The sequence below is a fragment of the Carcharhinus amblyrhynchos genome, chromosome 1 (assembly GCF_965287045.1).
Source record: "Carcharhinus amblyrhynchos chromosome 1, sCarAmb.v2.hapA, whole genome shotgun sequence".
NCBI lineage: Eukaryota > Metazoa > Chordata > Chondrichthyes > Carcharhiniformes > Carcharhinidae > Carcharhinus > Carcharhinus amblyrhynchos.
This window is the reverse complement of record NC_137324.1, coordinates 174830797-174846296: the sequence shown is the minus strand read 5'-3', so window position 1 is coordinate 174846296 and position 15500 is coordinate 174830797. Positions and strand designations below refer to the sequence as shown.

The following is a 15500-nucleotide window of genomic DNA, read 5'->3' as shown; positions in this document are numbered from 1 at the left end:
TAGGTATTAATCCATGCTTGTATACCTGTCCATACAATTTTCTAATTCCAGGCCACTCCCTTCACCGATTTCATGTTTTTACATGAAGTACAGCATGCAGTGTTTGTTTTAATAGCTAGCAAAGCAAAAATATTTGTACATTTAATGGGAGCTCAATTACCAAGATAATGAATGTGCTTCAAAGCTTTGAAAATATTCATCGGCATAAAAATAATGAAATGAACTTAAGACAAATTATGTAGGTCATACATTCATCCAATTCTCATTAGAGTTTTATCGCTGAAGAATTCTGTATTGCAATTTACAACAATCACCAAATGATTGTTTTGATAAACATTTGACACACAAACATGTAAAACATTAACACCCAAGCAAGTACAGTTCACACAAATATTTAAGCACAAACTGATAAACCTTCAATGTCCAGGTCTTCTAAAACCCAAGTCTGATATCAGCTAAACATATCTACTAAATTTAGATGATCTATTCTTTAGATGTTATCTCCTCCTGTTCAAATGTTGAGTTGTGTGTACCTTCCGCTTAGTTTCTCTTGAGCATTGAGAAATATTTCTACAAGGAACAAGCAACAAGATAGCTAAAAGGGGTCAAAACACTGCAAAGAATAACTTATAAAGATTAGTTCCTTTATTATTTCAAAAGGTGTTTCAGGAGAGACGGCACCACATTTATATTATCCTTATAAAATCCTGTGTGGTTAAATGATGTGCTGTCAATTCCAAAAATGAAATTACTTTTGCCAAAATAAACATAAAAGAATTCGTAGAAGAGAAATCTTAAGAAAAGATCAAGTATCCAACAGCTGCCATTGCTCTCAGCAATAATGCTGTCAAGTTAAATTAGGCATGCTGCAACAACCCTACTCGCTGGGTGAGGCTGCTGACAATACATTCTTGAAATAAAGTCGTATTCTTAAACCTTCAAATGGCTTAAGTTCTGGGTACTAGAAAATCTTGGAACCATCAGAAGGGAATAACAAGTTTGAATCGGAGGAGCACACAAAGCAGATGTTTTCTGCTCAATGAGCTGTAGACAATACTTCTGTAGAAAAGTCTACAGAAAGAGAATAAATCTTTGCAAGACACTCCAAACTACTGATTTATTCTTTTAACTTTTAAGCAAAGAAATAACTTCCAGGTAGATAAATATTCTTACAAATAAACAAGAGGACCGTGTAGCTGCACCAAATTACAAAGCTCAAAAAAAATCAGAACATCAAAGATTTAGATTTTTTAGTTTTACATTGTAACTGCACTATACATTTTCCTTTTACATCCTCAGATAAATCCACAAATCTGCTATAGCAGTCGCCCTTATGACAAAGTGGTTACTCACCACTGAGATGTTGTCTTCTGAAAGCTCTGGAGATTTCAGACATTGCTTGTTCGAAAACCATTTTTAAGATGTATTCTGTGCATTTGACCGTACCAAGTGAAAACATTGCAACCTTGTAATTACAAGAAAACTCATCTTTGCTGATCAACACAAAAAACTAAAACAAAAAGTTTCAATAAATTAAAGAACCTTATTCTGAGACGCGCAAAAAAAAATCCTTGGCTGCATCTTGATTCATTATTGTCAGGGAGCTGTTCATCTTCAAACACTTAAAGTAACAATCATACATGCACCATGGTTTTCTTCTGAAACAGTGAAGAACTGGCTGGCAACCACTTCATACCCAAATACCACTTCTTTTGCCTAGAACACAGTCACAGAAATCAAGTTTCTATGCTACCAGAATGAGTGACAGAATTATCAGCCAATCAGCATGGATTTTAAAGTAAAATCATCCCATATACTATTCAGAGTAAGGTCATATGATTCTTATTCCAAATGCTATTTGTTCGGAATAAGCCTAGTGTTGGAATCTAATCACAGTAAGGCAACCCATTAAAGGCTCCTTATATGTAATATATGTTGGCCATGTAATGTTTTTTGGGGTTATATTAAAAAAAAAATGCAGTCTCACCAGTGCCTCCCAATTATTAAAGGGCCGCAGTTCTGTAATCTTCTGAGCCTTTCGCAAAGAACACTGAGGTATGAGTGTAAGTTCATCCACTGTAGCATCCTGCAAGAAGCTGACAATTTTAGTCCTGTATTCATCTTCCACCTCTTCATCTGCACTACTGTAGTCCTCATCAAGTGAGCTGTCACCACCAGAAAGAATGGATTCCATATCTTCGGAATCGCTACCTTCCTTTTGAACAATTTTATTATCTTTTTGCCTTTTGTCATCTTTTTGGCTTTTACCATTCTGATCTTTTGTTGCTTCAGTTTGTTTCGACTGCACTGCTGGCATCTCTTTTGGTTTTACTTTAAAATGTGAGGTGGCATCTTTTCCATTTATGCCTTTAGGCTCTGGTAGACAAGGCACTTCATCTTCTAAACACAAAAGAAGTAGTTTTCAGTTTGGAACTATTCAAGTAAAGAGGATCATTTAAAATCTAATGTAAAAGGTCACATCTACAAACAGGTTTTAACAATAGCTATTTTATACTATTCAATGCTTTTCTTCTTAAACTCAGGGTCACTTAAAACACCTTTTTCAACAATGTAAGCGCAGTCCAAAAAGGAATGCCTTGATGGTAAGATTTTTCAAAAAAGTTGTCTTTCAGTTTAAAAAGTGGAACAGCAAATTGTGTCATACCGAACAGCTCAAAGAATCCGCAACTTCCTTTAAATATATATAAGAATGCAGGAAAAATTAACAAATTCCCATGTTTAAATCAAAATCTGGACAAGCTGGAGTTTCGATTATTTAAAAAAAATTGCTCATGGGTCTTTTGCAGAGCTCAGCTAATCCATCTTAAATCTCTTTAGTATAACATTTTAATTGAAGAACTGTTGAACACAATTTAGTAATGTTAATTCCAAAATATATGAATTACTTAAAGTTATTGCCAGGAGTTATGATCCAAAAGCAACTGCATATGACAGACTACATAAACTAGTTGGCTTTATGCACCTGTAATTTCTCATGTTTTCTCTTTATTGTGGTTTCTAATTACAAGCATTCTTAATTCCACACTCCTATAAAAGCAAGAAGCATCTGTCAATGGGCAAACACTAAACTGTAGTCAGGTTAAAGCTCAAAGCATTGACTTTGCTGGAGAGCTGGAACAGTGTTTATTATATATGTAAGGGCATATCAACTACATTTTCAGAAATATGCTAAACGCACAATTTAAAAATACTGAAAAGTTGCGAAACATTAACAGTACAGTTGTACTGCATAACTGTATTCAGATTGGTATCTGCAGAGTGCAAAGTACAGCTCAAGGCTGAAATGATATTTTGGGTACTTTGTAACATGTTTGCATGCATGTGCAGAATTTTACTGACTGGCAGTTAAGTGCTAGGAAAGAGTAAGCAACATACTGGCTCTGCCAATTTAATTCCTAAGGTTTATAAAGCATTCAGGTCATGCACTCTTATGCTACCACATAGATTCCTGGAGAGGGTTTACATGTCTGACTTTAGTATGGGTGGCTTAGAAGAAGTCCCAAAGATTTCAAAATTTCCCTGGCACTTGATCCACTAGTGACATAAAAAAGTCATACAGCCACAATCCAACAGTCTAGGGTGCAGATAACTGTACTCAGGAAATATGGTTAAAGGAATTGCAGCCATCAATTGTTGTAGAAGTTACTGGCTTTCTCCCATAATGCTAACACCACCTAATTTCCATTACTAAAATCCTACTGATGCATTTCGTGGGCCAGTTACACTTCTGCTCCCCCAAAAGATCTGGGGAACGCTAAAACAAATCATCGAATGCTTGAAAAAAATCAGTCTGCAGTAATCTGTAAACTGATTAAGTGCTGTCGACCCACATTTATCCAGCACAACTGTTCACTGTGGTAGCTACATGACTGACCATGAAATGCCTAGTTATAATTCACAAGGCGCAGCATGAATATGCACATCACTGTAAACCTATAAAACATTTAACATGAAAATCGAAAAAACATTTTAAAAAAATGCACGTGCAATAACCTTGAGCGTTGATGCAATGTTATGTGAGTGATGCTGGTTCTCTATATATTCATTTCCTTGAGGAAATAAATCCCACATTGAGGCAAATGCAGTAAATTAGCTCCATTCAAAAGATGTGCAAAAAAAGAAAATTTCCAAGTTTTGATTATAAGCTTATCAGCTTTGATTTTAATCAAAAGATATATTGCGAAAGGGTTAATCACATAGATAAACTTTACCTTGACTGGCAAATGTCTGCAAGGCTTCCAAGGCCTCCCAATAGCACCAGTCATGTTCTTCCAGGACTTCCCTTAGTTCCTAATAAAGGACAGGACAGGAACACATTTGACAAAATGAGCCACTTTTATTCTGGTATGATATTCATTTTGCTCCGCAGCCAAGTACAATACCTCACCATGTTTTACAAGGAAGACGTCATACTCGCAGTAATAATAATCCTCGTATTAACATACTACAGAAACCCCTTCAATAGAAGTAAAAACAATGATAGTCACAGGCATTCAAAATTAGTAAAACTGCTTTAAAATACAAGTGACTAGATTGTGCCACATCAGACCACACAGTACATTAGCTACTAGTATATTTTGATCTTTCCATTCCAATGTTTTAATGCATGCATCATGTTGTACTGCTGCTGCAGCATTCCTGCTGCTGCATTCCGACTGCATTGGTTGTGCTGTTCCCAGTGACTTACACAGTGCTGCTGCATTGCAAAGTTTTGCTGCATTGGTGCTGCTGCTTTTGGTCATTTTGGCAATTGGTCATACATAGTCCAACTATGTTAGACAACTATACATAGACAATTTGACATTTTAGTGAATTCCTTTCAAATATAAAAATAAATATCTTTTCTCTCTCCAGAGAATCAGACATTAAACACATCCAAGCTCTCAAGGATTGACGGAAGCAATTCCAAAGCAGTTTCGAACACATATGAACTATGATGCAGCTAACCTGCAGGTGCTAGTCAAATTATACACAGAATGGAAATGGAAAAATTTCAGTGACCATATATAATACTTCCTGGCAGATTTTGTAGCTGTCAACTGAGCTTCAGAGGTTGTAACCCAAAATAGCACCTCTCAATGAAGGTAAAGATCTTCCTTTTTGGATCTAAGATTCTCCTTTAAGGCGGGGACTTGTATCTGGAATGGACTTCAGTTTGAAATGCTCAAAAAGATGAAGTAAGGCAAATGATCACCGAGTTAGTATTTCTCAGTGAGAAGTTGTGGAAGATCTTCGCAGTTCAGTTTACAGATAGGAAGTGTACCAATCTCACAGAAAAAGGAGCCTACTTGTCAGTTTAAAATCAACTGATTTCACTCTAATTAAAGTGACAATTAAAAGCATATTCATTCTACTACTATTTTTAAAAAACCTGCAAGTCTCCGCTGAAGCAAGACTACAGAGATTTCCTAACACTTAGAAAAAGCTATCAAGTGAGCACATGGTCCACCTACGTTTCAATAACATCAGTATTTAGTGGCATTGTAATTGAACTGATGATTTACTCTAAAAGCAACATTCAATTTGGTTGCTAACATATAAACACAGCATCCTTCATTACAAATTGAAGTTGCTCATGTATTTAATACATGAATAAAAATTCCTTATTTTGCAGCATAAAATTAGATTTTTAAAATCCCCATCATCACTGAGAAGTGTCATGTTGGGTCTCAAATTCAAACCAAAGCAGAGCTAACATCAATTGAAATATCTGTCATACACAATACATCTGAAAATTCTATTTTATCTTCTGTTGGTTGGGGATTTCAGTGCTATAAACTGGCAGGTACCACTCATTCTGACCTACATGCACTTCTTGTACATACATAATTTGATCCACACATTTTCTTAAGAAAAAAAATTTGATGGGGTTAAAAAAAGGAACATGCCAGTGTCATATCTGGTGCAAAATTTATATTTGCAACTTCATGTGTGTTTCTATGATTAGCAAACATTAAGCTATTGCCAATCTTTTTCAGGTTGTTTGCCAGATTTTAAACAACATTGACAAAGGTTGTTATTATTCTGCTCAATTGATGCCTTAGCTATTGCTACTATATAAAAAACCAGAGCACGGAACAGAATCAAGTGGAGGCATGAACTTCAGTAACTGCTTAAACTGCAGTACATTGTCATGATTTCTTTGACATGACCTGCAGGCTTGGCATTCAATGCAATAGATTAGTCAGTGAACACTTCAGAACTTTTCATTTCTGAACTAATTCATAGCACACATGCTATACACATCCTATTAGCAGGATTACTTTGTATCATAATACACAAAGTTCAACATTCTTTAAGTTTTGTATAAAAATGCAGCTATGTCAATTCTCATTGATGGAATGTTAAATATGCATCCCATCAGCCTAGGGTTTAAAAAGGGTTGCAAAATAATTTGCTTGGTTTGCAATCTCAAAATTGTATGCTTTTTTAAATAAAAGGATGCTCAAACGACTTTCAACAAAACTTACTTCTTTGTCCAAATCTGAAAACTTTTTGTGAAGTTTTCTCAGGATAGATTCTTTTTTCTCAAAATCTTCTACAGAATCTTGCGACTCAAGCTAAATAAGATGACGAGAGATTATAAAATACACAATCGCAAGTAACAAAACTGAACAAATTATAACAAAGATCGCGTGATAGCATCTGAAAACTCAGTACAAATCTATTCCTATGTAAAGACTTTTAAGGCTCAGATATACACACGCACACACACGAAACTGTGAATCTTTTCAGTCAATTAAATAAATCACAATATCCTGTCCCTTTACAAGTTTCAGTTGTTCGTCTGTTCAAACTGGCATTATCATACAATGGAGCAGCAAAATCCCAAACCTTGCAACAAACAATTAAACCTATTTACAATTTAAAACAAAAAATGTTCCAGTTACGTAACAAATATGTTTCAACTTTTTTCACAGTATTATTTCAATCTCTTCACATATATAAGAATAATCATTTTGGGGGTGGGGGTTAGAGGGGATTCGATTCAATTACTCGCAAATTAAATAGCCTGAAGAGATAAGGAAGTGTAATCCTACAACTTGGATAGGACTCCTTCCAGACCCAAAATGTAAAGGAGCCCAAGGGAGAATTCACTCCTAGCTCCACAACGGTGAACGAACCAGAGCAGATAATGAAATAAAAGGGAACAGCTAGGCAACGGTGAGCATAATACAAATATGCTTTAGGTAATATTTGAGAATTACACAAATATGACGAAGGGCAGAGTACTAGACTGGAAAAAGACTTAGAGGACTGGAGATCAGAGCTTAAGAAAATAAAATGCACAATATTGACAATTACGTAGCATAGCAGTGAGAAACATTTACAAAAAGTGCGTGCAACAGATGAGGGAAAAATATATTCCACTTATAAAAACAAAAACAAACTGAATATCAGTGAGACATCATGGGCAAATAAGGAAATCTAATGGCAAGGCAAGAAGCAGACCAAGTACATGAGCATTAAGGAAGAGCATTGTACAGGAGAATAGAAAGATTAGGACAGAAGGGGAACTATAAAATGATCAAAGAACAAATTAAATAGAAGATCTTCTGTATGCATAAATAAAAAGTCAGAATCACAGATGGAGGATAAATTCATTAGCAGTAATAACAAAATGGTTTAAATATTACTTTGTTTTTGTACACAGTAAACCAGGAAGACAGTTCAGATGGACATGAAAACAGAAAATGAGATTAGAAATTATGTTACTGCACTTAAAATAGAAAAAGATACAAAAATGTAGGAAACAGGAACAAAAGGCCAGCTGGCCCTTAGAGTCTGTTCCAACATTAAACCAAATCATGGCTGATCTATCGTAACGCCATTTTCCTGCACTTTTCCAACATTCCTTGATAACATTCAAACCAGAGATTAGTAGGTATCAGTGATTATTCCTCCAGTCCTGTGTTTGGAATTCTTTAACCCATTCAGTACCTTCTGCATGAAAAAATTATTTTTCAGCCGACTCCTACATGGTCTTCCTCTGATTTTGAGATGGTATTCCCTGGTTCTAGACCCTGCACACTGTCACTGAATTTCTCACCATTTAAGAAAAGCTCTGCATTTCTCTTTTCCTTCCAAAGTGCAAAACTTTGGATTTTTCCAGATCATATTCCTCAGCCATGTTCTTGTCCACCAACTAAGCCTGCCTAATTACCTGAAGCCTCTGATCATCATTCTCACAACTCTCCCTTAGTTTTGTGTTATCAATAAACTTGGAAATATTACATTTGGTCCCCATAACCAAATCACTGATTTAGATTATGAATAGCTGGAGCCCTAGGTACTGAACTTACCTAGGGTATCCCACCAGTCACAGCCAGTCTACCTGAGACTGACCTGTTTATCTCTAATTGCTGACATCATAAATAATCTAAATCAAGCTCAACATGGATAAAACATATGGTCTTGACAGATTAGATTGAAACATTTTAAAAATAGCAGAGACACTAATAATAGGTGGCACAGTGGTTAGTACTGCTGCCTCACAACCTCAGGGACCCACGTTCAATTCCAACCAGGTGACTGTGGAGGTTGCACGGTCTCCCAGTGTTTGTGCGGATTTCCTCTGGGTGCGCCTGTTTCCTCCCACATGCCAAAGACGTGCTGGGTAGGTCGATTGGCTGTGCTAAATTGCCCCTTTGTGTCTGGGGGATTAGCAGGGTAAATACGTGGGATTATGGGGATATAGCTTGGATGGAATAGTTGACGGTACAGGCTCAAATGGACCTCCTTGTGCACTGTAGGGATTCTATGATATAGAATCTTAGTGTTAGAAAAAGGTGCATTGCTAAAGCAGATAGCTAGTGTAATACTTACATTTAAGAAGGGAGATAGAACACAACTAGATAAAGCAAAGGTCTGTCAGCTTAACGTTGATGGTAGGAAAAACAAATGAAATCCCTACTAGATCTGAGTACAAATCACTAAAAAGTAGCAACCCCGGTTAACAAAGCCATTAAATAGAGAAAAATCAAGTATTAGAGGTAATTTCTAACAGGTGAGAATTGCAGGTGTAGAAGTTATGCAAATCCTGTATCAAACCTTGGTTAGATCATAACTGCTCACAAGTCTTTCACAATTATAAAAAGAATATAAAGCCATGGGAAAGCATGCAAAAATAACTAGTTATGCAGATAATGGAAAAGATTGGAAGGCTCAGGTACAGCATAAACATCAGTGCAAAGAGTTATCTATGACCAAGTGCTCCAAACTGGAGTGTTTCAAGGTCCAGGACTGCATTCATCAGCTTGGGGTAGTTGCTGCAAAGACCCAGTAAAACCAAATTTCATCTACTACGCTCACTTGTTAAAGCCACTTCAGCAATTCGATAGTGGAAGCCATCACAGCTGCAGAAACAGACCTATAACTTCAAAACATTCATTTCAAACAATGCAATACCTCAACTTCAAAAATATCAGGTATACACTGAACTTGGACTTGTGCGTTAATCACATTTTTTAAGTTCCAGGGCAAGAAATTAAATAAACTAGAGCTACTCAACAAAGCACTTGCACGGGACCAGGAATGGCTCTGGCATCATGAAGTGTTGCTCAATAGGGTTTTATTGCTAGAAAGAATCTGAAAATAGAACATAGAACATAACAGCGCAGAACAGGCCCTTCGGCCCACGATGTTGCGCCGACCAGTTACAAAACAATGACCCACTAACCTAAACCAATCCCTTCTCATCCATAAACCTATCCACGGATCTCTTAAACGCCCCCAAACTAGGCGCATTTACAACTGCAGCAGGCAGGGCATTCCAATCCCTCACCACCCTGTGGGTAAAGAACCTACCCCTGACATCCGTCCTATAACTACCACCCCTTAATTTAAAGCCATGCCCCCTCGTGCTAGATTTCTCCATCAGAGGAAAAAGGCTATCACTATCCACCCTATCTAAACCTCTAATCATCTTATATGTTTCAATAAGATCCCCTCTTAGCCGCCTTCTTTCCAGCGAAAACAACCTCAAATCCCTCAGCCTCTCCTCAAATCTTCATAGCAATTTTAAAATTGAAAGAAAAAAGGCCACCTGTTGCCAAGGAGATTGCAAGGGTCTATCCCTTTATAAAAGGCACAATGTAGTGTCGAACATATTCCACCAGAAATTATCAAGCAAATTTAAATGGTGGAAACCACTCTAAGCCGCATGTGAATACACAACCAGTATAAACAGAAAAAAAAACTCTCTTCCTCTTGGAACAAAGATCAGAAATGTCAGCAGAATAGCACTAGAAATGAACAGGATTAAAGACATATGATTACAAAAATAGATATATTTCTACATGGTTAATATTTCAATTTCCCTAATGTAATTTTTAAGCAGCTAATGTGTGAAAGCTGAACAAAACAGAGCAAGGGAAAAAGCATTTCGGGCCTCTAGCATCTTCAAGTCCTTCAAAATTAGGATAATAATTTAAATGCCAATTTTTTCTTTGGTTAAATAGCTAATATATGTGCTTATTTCTCAAGACAATTTTTACAATGTATTTATGCAGTATAATTCAGCAAATTTAGATCTTTCAGAGCCAATAGAGCAAGACCCTGTACCTGTTATAACATGAAACATTATCTGGAACAGCATCATGCTTCAGGCACAGACACATTTGACATTAAATTGTATTTGTAATTCTAACCACAGTCTATCAACAATCCCAAAGAAATGTCTGTGCACTGTTAAAATGGAGGGCACATGTCAATATTGCAACTAAGAATTAGAGAAGGTTTCAGAATCTCAAAATTCTAAACTGATCTGAACTTTAACATTCCTGCCAATTTGGTCGATTGAGCTAGTATAATCAGAAGTAGTTTGCCTGTTCAAAGCAGTGCTGCTAATGCAGCCCAAAAAAAAATCACAAAACTTTGCAGGAACTTAGCCATTAGAACTGAACCTTTTAGGAAGAGGGGATGACTATTTTGTCAATTGAGCTGTCCCGCAATTCAAATGAGATGACTGGTCTATGTCCTGACTCCATAACTCATCAATTTTGCAGCACATCTATTACTCCTGTCTCGCTTCTCCTTCCACGACAAGTGAATTGATCAGATTTTTACTTGATTATTTTACCGTCCTTTTATAGTTATTTCTAAAATCACCTGATGCGTCAATGGTTTTACAATGAATTCGAAGTAAACTAAAAAAATTCTTGAATACACAAAGCAAAAAAAATTTACATTTTTAGAATGCCAGTACAGTCAATTTACTAGGCAAAGTTAATTAAGTATGATAGCACATTGGAGTAAACTCAGGATTCCCAGACAAACTAGGTGGCTGGAACTCCACTGCAGAAATTTACACTAATCTCTTGCAGTGCCTAACCTAGTAACCTTGCTTTGCAAAGGCATCAACTGAACTTGATAAATTGAAACCTTAATATCAGCAGGAGGATATTTAATCAAATTTGTTAGTTTGTAAAATGAAAACTAGATAAAAGACCTCCACCTCTTAGTTAAGCCTCCTTTGTTCATTTCCATTATGCCAACTGATTCAAAAGTGAGTGCGCGCATACTATGGGAATTTCACTGTCATTCTTGTCAAATATTTTTGCATGATAGAAGTTCAACATTTTAACAGAAATATTTAATGAATGTGCCTGTACTCCAAGCATTCTGCAAGTTCTGTGCATCACAATTAAGATTTCTTATGGAAAAGCCTTCAGGTAGGTCAAATTGAAAACCTACACGATTAGGTTTCTTCTTCTTGAAAGAAACAGGGAACTCGTCACTTTCTTCGGAGCTGCTGTTTTGAGGCATTTCCAGCTTCCTTTTCCGAGCGGTGGCTGAAAATACAAGTATATGCTTCAAAATTAAAATATCAGCAGGAGGAGGATATTTAGTCAGATTTGTAGTCTGTAAAATGAGCATCCTCAGCAGTCTTGTTTATTGTCTGATGACAGATCAATACGCAAATAATGACACCGTCAACTGATCAACAAAACTCAAAACCTTCTCCGCCTCTATTATCAATTTTCTGCATCGATGCTTATTATGGAGTACAATTACATTATGCTTCACCCATGCATGTTATGCATTATTTACACATGCTGTTTGATATTCCAATAAATAGCTATAGTACAAAGTTTTATTTGGATAGGTCTAAAGGTTAGCTTGCAGTAAGGTACAATAAAAGGTCAGGTTTTAGAAAAGTACTGAAAACAAAGAAGAATTTTAATGATTCCAATTTAAATTATTTGAAATGGCAGTGAGGAAAATATCAGACGCAATGGCATCCACTCAACTGGTGTTAGCGGCATGTTCGCATCAGCAAGTGATGTCTTTTTCTATCCTGGATGTCGATTTGGGAGAGAAACACATCAGTACCAGTAAACTCCTCTACTCAGTGTACTCGGTAATCTTAATTTGGTTTCTAGTGTGCATTAAGCCACACAAGGAACAAAAGATACATCATTCAACGAATGCACTTCACCTTTCTAATAGACTATACAGCCTTTTGGACTCAATACCAAGTTCAACAATTTCAGACTGTATCCTTTGTCCCCATTTTACTTCCTTTATCGTTACAGGTTTGAGTCTTACGAGCTTTTCTCCTTTTACCTTCGGATGGCAGCTTTGCACCATTCTTCTATTCACAATTCCTCTAGGTATATCTTATGTCACCTTACTTGTCCAATTACCTCTCTTTATAGCCCTATTACACTAACTTTGTCATTTAATCTCTCTTCTTTTACACTTCGTTATTTTTCCCAAATTCCCCCCACATTCCTTCAGTTGCTTAAAATCTTTAATATTGGTACTTCTCCCCATTCTAATGAAAGGAAGTTGACCTGAAATATTAACTCTATTCCTCTCCCCACATACCTTAGTGTTTCCAGCATTTTGATTTTTACTTACAACCAACTGCTTTGAACATGTCAGTGATTTATACAGTTCATCCTTCGGCAAAAAAACTTTCCTTTAATCAGATCCAAACAAAATAGATGCTTTACACAGAAACATTCCTTTAACACCCTTTATAGGAACAATGTTGGGACAACAATACTCGGAAAACCCCAGCAACACAAAATTCCTACAGAAATCATTAAGAAGTCTCACAACACCAGGTTAAAGTCCAACAGGTTTATTTAGTATCACAAACTTTCAGAGTGCTGCTCCTTCATTATTCACCTGATGTATCGGAGATTCATCTCCGATAGAAATGGCAGTTCAGGAAGATAGATAATTTATCTAGCTAAATAATTTATCTCTAAATCATCAATGTATTATTAAACATACGCATTATGAAGAATACACAATTTTATAGCTCAATGAAATAATGAGAATGAGCACAATTCAGTCTGCAGTCTCTTGCAAGTGGGCACTAATGGGCAGCACAGTGGTTAGCACTGCTGCCTCAGCACCAGGGGCCCCCCCGAGTTTGATTCCTAGCTTGGGTCACTGTCTGTGCAGAGATGACATGTTCTTCCAGTGTCTATGTGGGTTTCCTCCCACAGTCTGAAAGACATGGTTAGGTGCACTGGCCATGCTAAATTCTCCCTCAGTGCAACCCCAACAGGTGGAGTGTGGTGACTAGGGGATTTTCACCAACTTCACTGCAGTATTAATGGAAGCCTGCCTCTGACATCAATAAATAGACTTTAAAACTAATAGCTGTAAAACTTGATGAAAATCAATATTTTAAAAACTTTTGTGCAGATTCTGCAATTTGTAATTGCCTCGGTATTGCTGACAGAATATTTTGGGTGGGATTTTAAGGCCTCACTTGAGTTAGGGTAGAGATTCCCATGCAAGGTCAACAGACATTTCTGTTGCCTGCCTTGCTCATGCTCCGATTCAGTGGTGGGTGGGTTGGTAGAATTTCAGTGTTTATGTTAAAGGTGTTATATAAATATGTTGGCGTGAGAAGCAATATTGCAATGCTTGTTGCAGGTTACTCGGTTGTACAAACCAACTTTTTAATAAAACAATAGCTTTTCTTGTACCCAGTTCCACAAAAAACTGCACTAGGACAATAGTTTTGAAATTAATGTTTTTTCCACAGGATTTGCTACTTTAAAAAAAGCTGTCAGAATGGTGGGCAGGATTGACATTTACTGCATATCCCTACTTCCCCCAAGAATGTGGACCTTCTTTGTTTCCTGATAAAGGATTCTCCCAGCCACCTGACGAAGGGACAGGCTGTCCCTTAGAAGGTGAAGCACTTAGGTCAAATTGCAGTCATGACCAAGGATTTTTAACTGGTGTTTTTGGGGATCAATATTCTGTGAAAACTGCAACCCGTATCCTTAGTATTAAGCTGTCTGAATGATATCATAGGTCATGTAAGGCTCTGCACATCAAGGACAGATGTGAAAAAAACATTTTATTGGCACTGCACTTGCTCAAATAAATAGCTCAATATTATAGATGGCTCTAGTCTTATAGCGAGTGCACTCACTGGCAGTGACATTATGGGCACTATGACTATGTAGAGGCTCGTGTGCCCACTGCAGTTGCGATGTCTGCAAATCGAGTCTTTACAAACTGCATTTGATTCGCACACAATGCTTTACAGTCATTTGGCAGCACAGAACTTGAGTATCGCTTAAAAAAGACACGCTGTCAAAGCTTTTCATCATGCACTCATCAGGACAATTTGCAAGAATACCCAATGTAAAGAGAACAATAATTTGTACTTCATGAGTGAGCACTGATTGGTTGGCAGTGAATTATGATAAAGACGGTGCCATGGAGTGACAGTTAATTGCCAATAGACTCAAAACACTAATTCGGTTTTGCTCTTCTCTCCACAGAAGTTGCCAGACCTGCTGAGCTTACCCAGCATTTTCTGTTTTTATCTCAGTTAATTGCCAAGCTTTGTTCTAATTCAAACCAGGCAGACTCTAATTAATCAAGGCACTACCCTTGGCAATGAACCAAAGAATAGCTATCGTCCATACCCCAAAGACTGGCAGATCACATCAAACAGCATGTCTGTCTGGCTGTATGTAAAGTCAGTCAATCTTTAGTAGGATTTTAGAATGCAAAGACATACTTTCACAATTCGTCAGTTACTAATCTCGCAAGAGTTGAGGGAAATATCTGTGCTTTATGGAAAGTAAATTAGTGTGATAACTATTAAGTGGGTTTTGTCAAATAGAAACTAATCAGAATTATGTTTCAGTCATAAGCTTAAATAGGACTAAATATTTCCAAGACATTTTATGGAATAAATCTTAACAAAGTGTCATTTCTCATATGATTCTTAGGTTAGGCATTTGATAATAATTGCTGCGTGTATTAAGACATGCCATTTAAAGGAAAGCAGAAGAATGAAGTGGCCTTACCGTCTTCCCCAAACAGGATTAATCCCGAAGCTACAGCCCCATCCAGTGTACTTGTTGATTCAATTACCTAGGTGGGTGAGAAGGAAAACGAGAGAAAGGTGACAGAAAAAAAATAACTTAGTGAATCCATTCTGTATGGAATATCACACCGAACGTATCAGTCAGAAATCCCTACATTCCAAT

General features: G+C 36.8%; 1 protein-coding gene across 1 annotated transcript in view; it reads right to left on the bottom strand.

The window, feature by feature from the left end:
* LOC145347795 (SWI/SNF-related matrix-associated actin-dependent regulator of chromatin subfamily A containing DEAD/H box 1-like) overlaps positions 1-15500 on the bottom strand; it is an 85415-nt gene that overhangs the window by 49765 nt on the left and 20150 nt on the right. Inside the window, exons 4-8 of the mRNA XM_080195625.1 lie at positions 15318-15384; positions 11716-11813; positions 6492-6581; positions 4233-4311; positions 1988-2400 (exon numbers count right to left, since the gene is read on the bottom strand). Of these exons, the coding sequence (XP_080051751.1) occupies positions 1988-2400; positions 4233-4311; positions 6492-6581; positions 11716-11813; positions 15318-15384 (747 nt within the window). The remainder of the gene's footprint in view (positions 1-1987; positions 2401-4232; positions 4312-6491; positions 6582-11715; positions 11814-15317; positions 15385-15500) is intronic.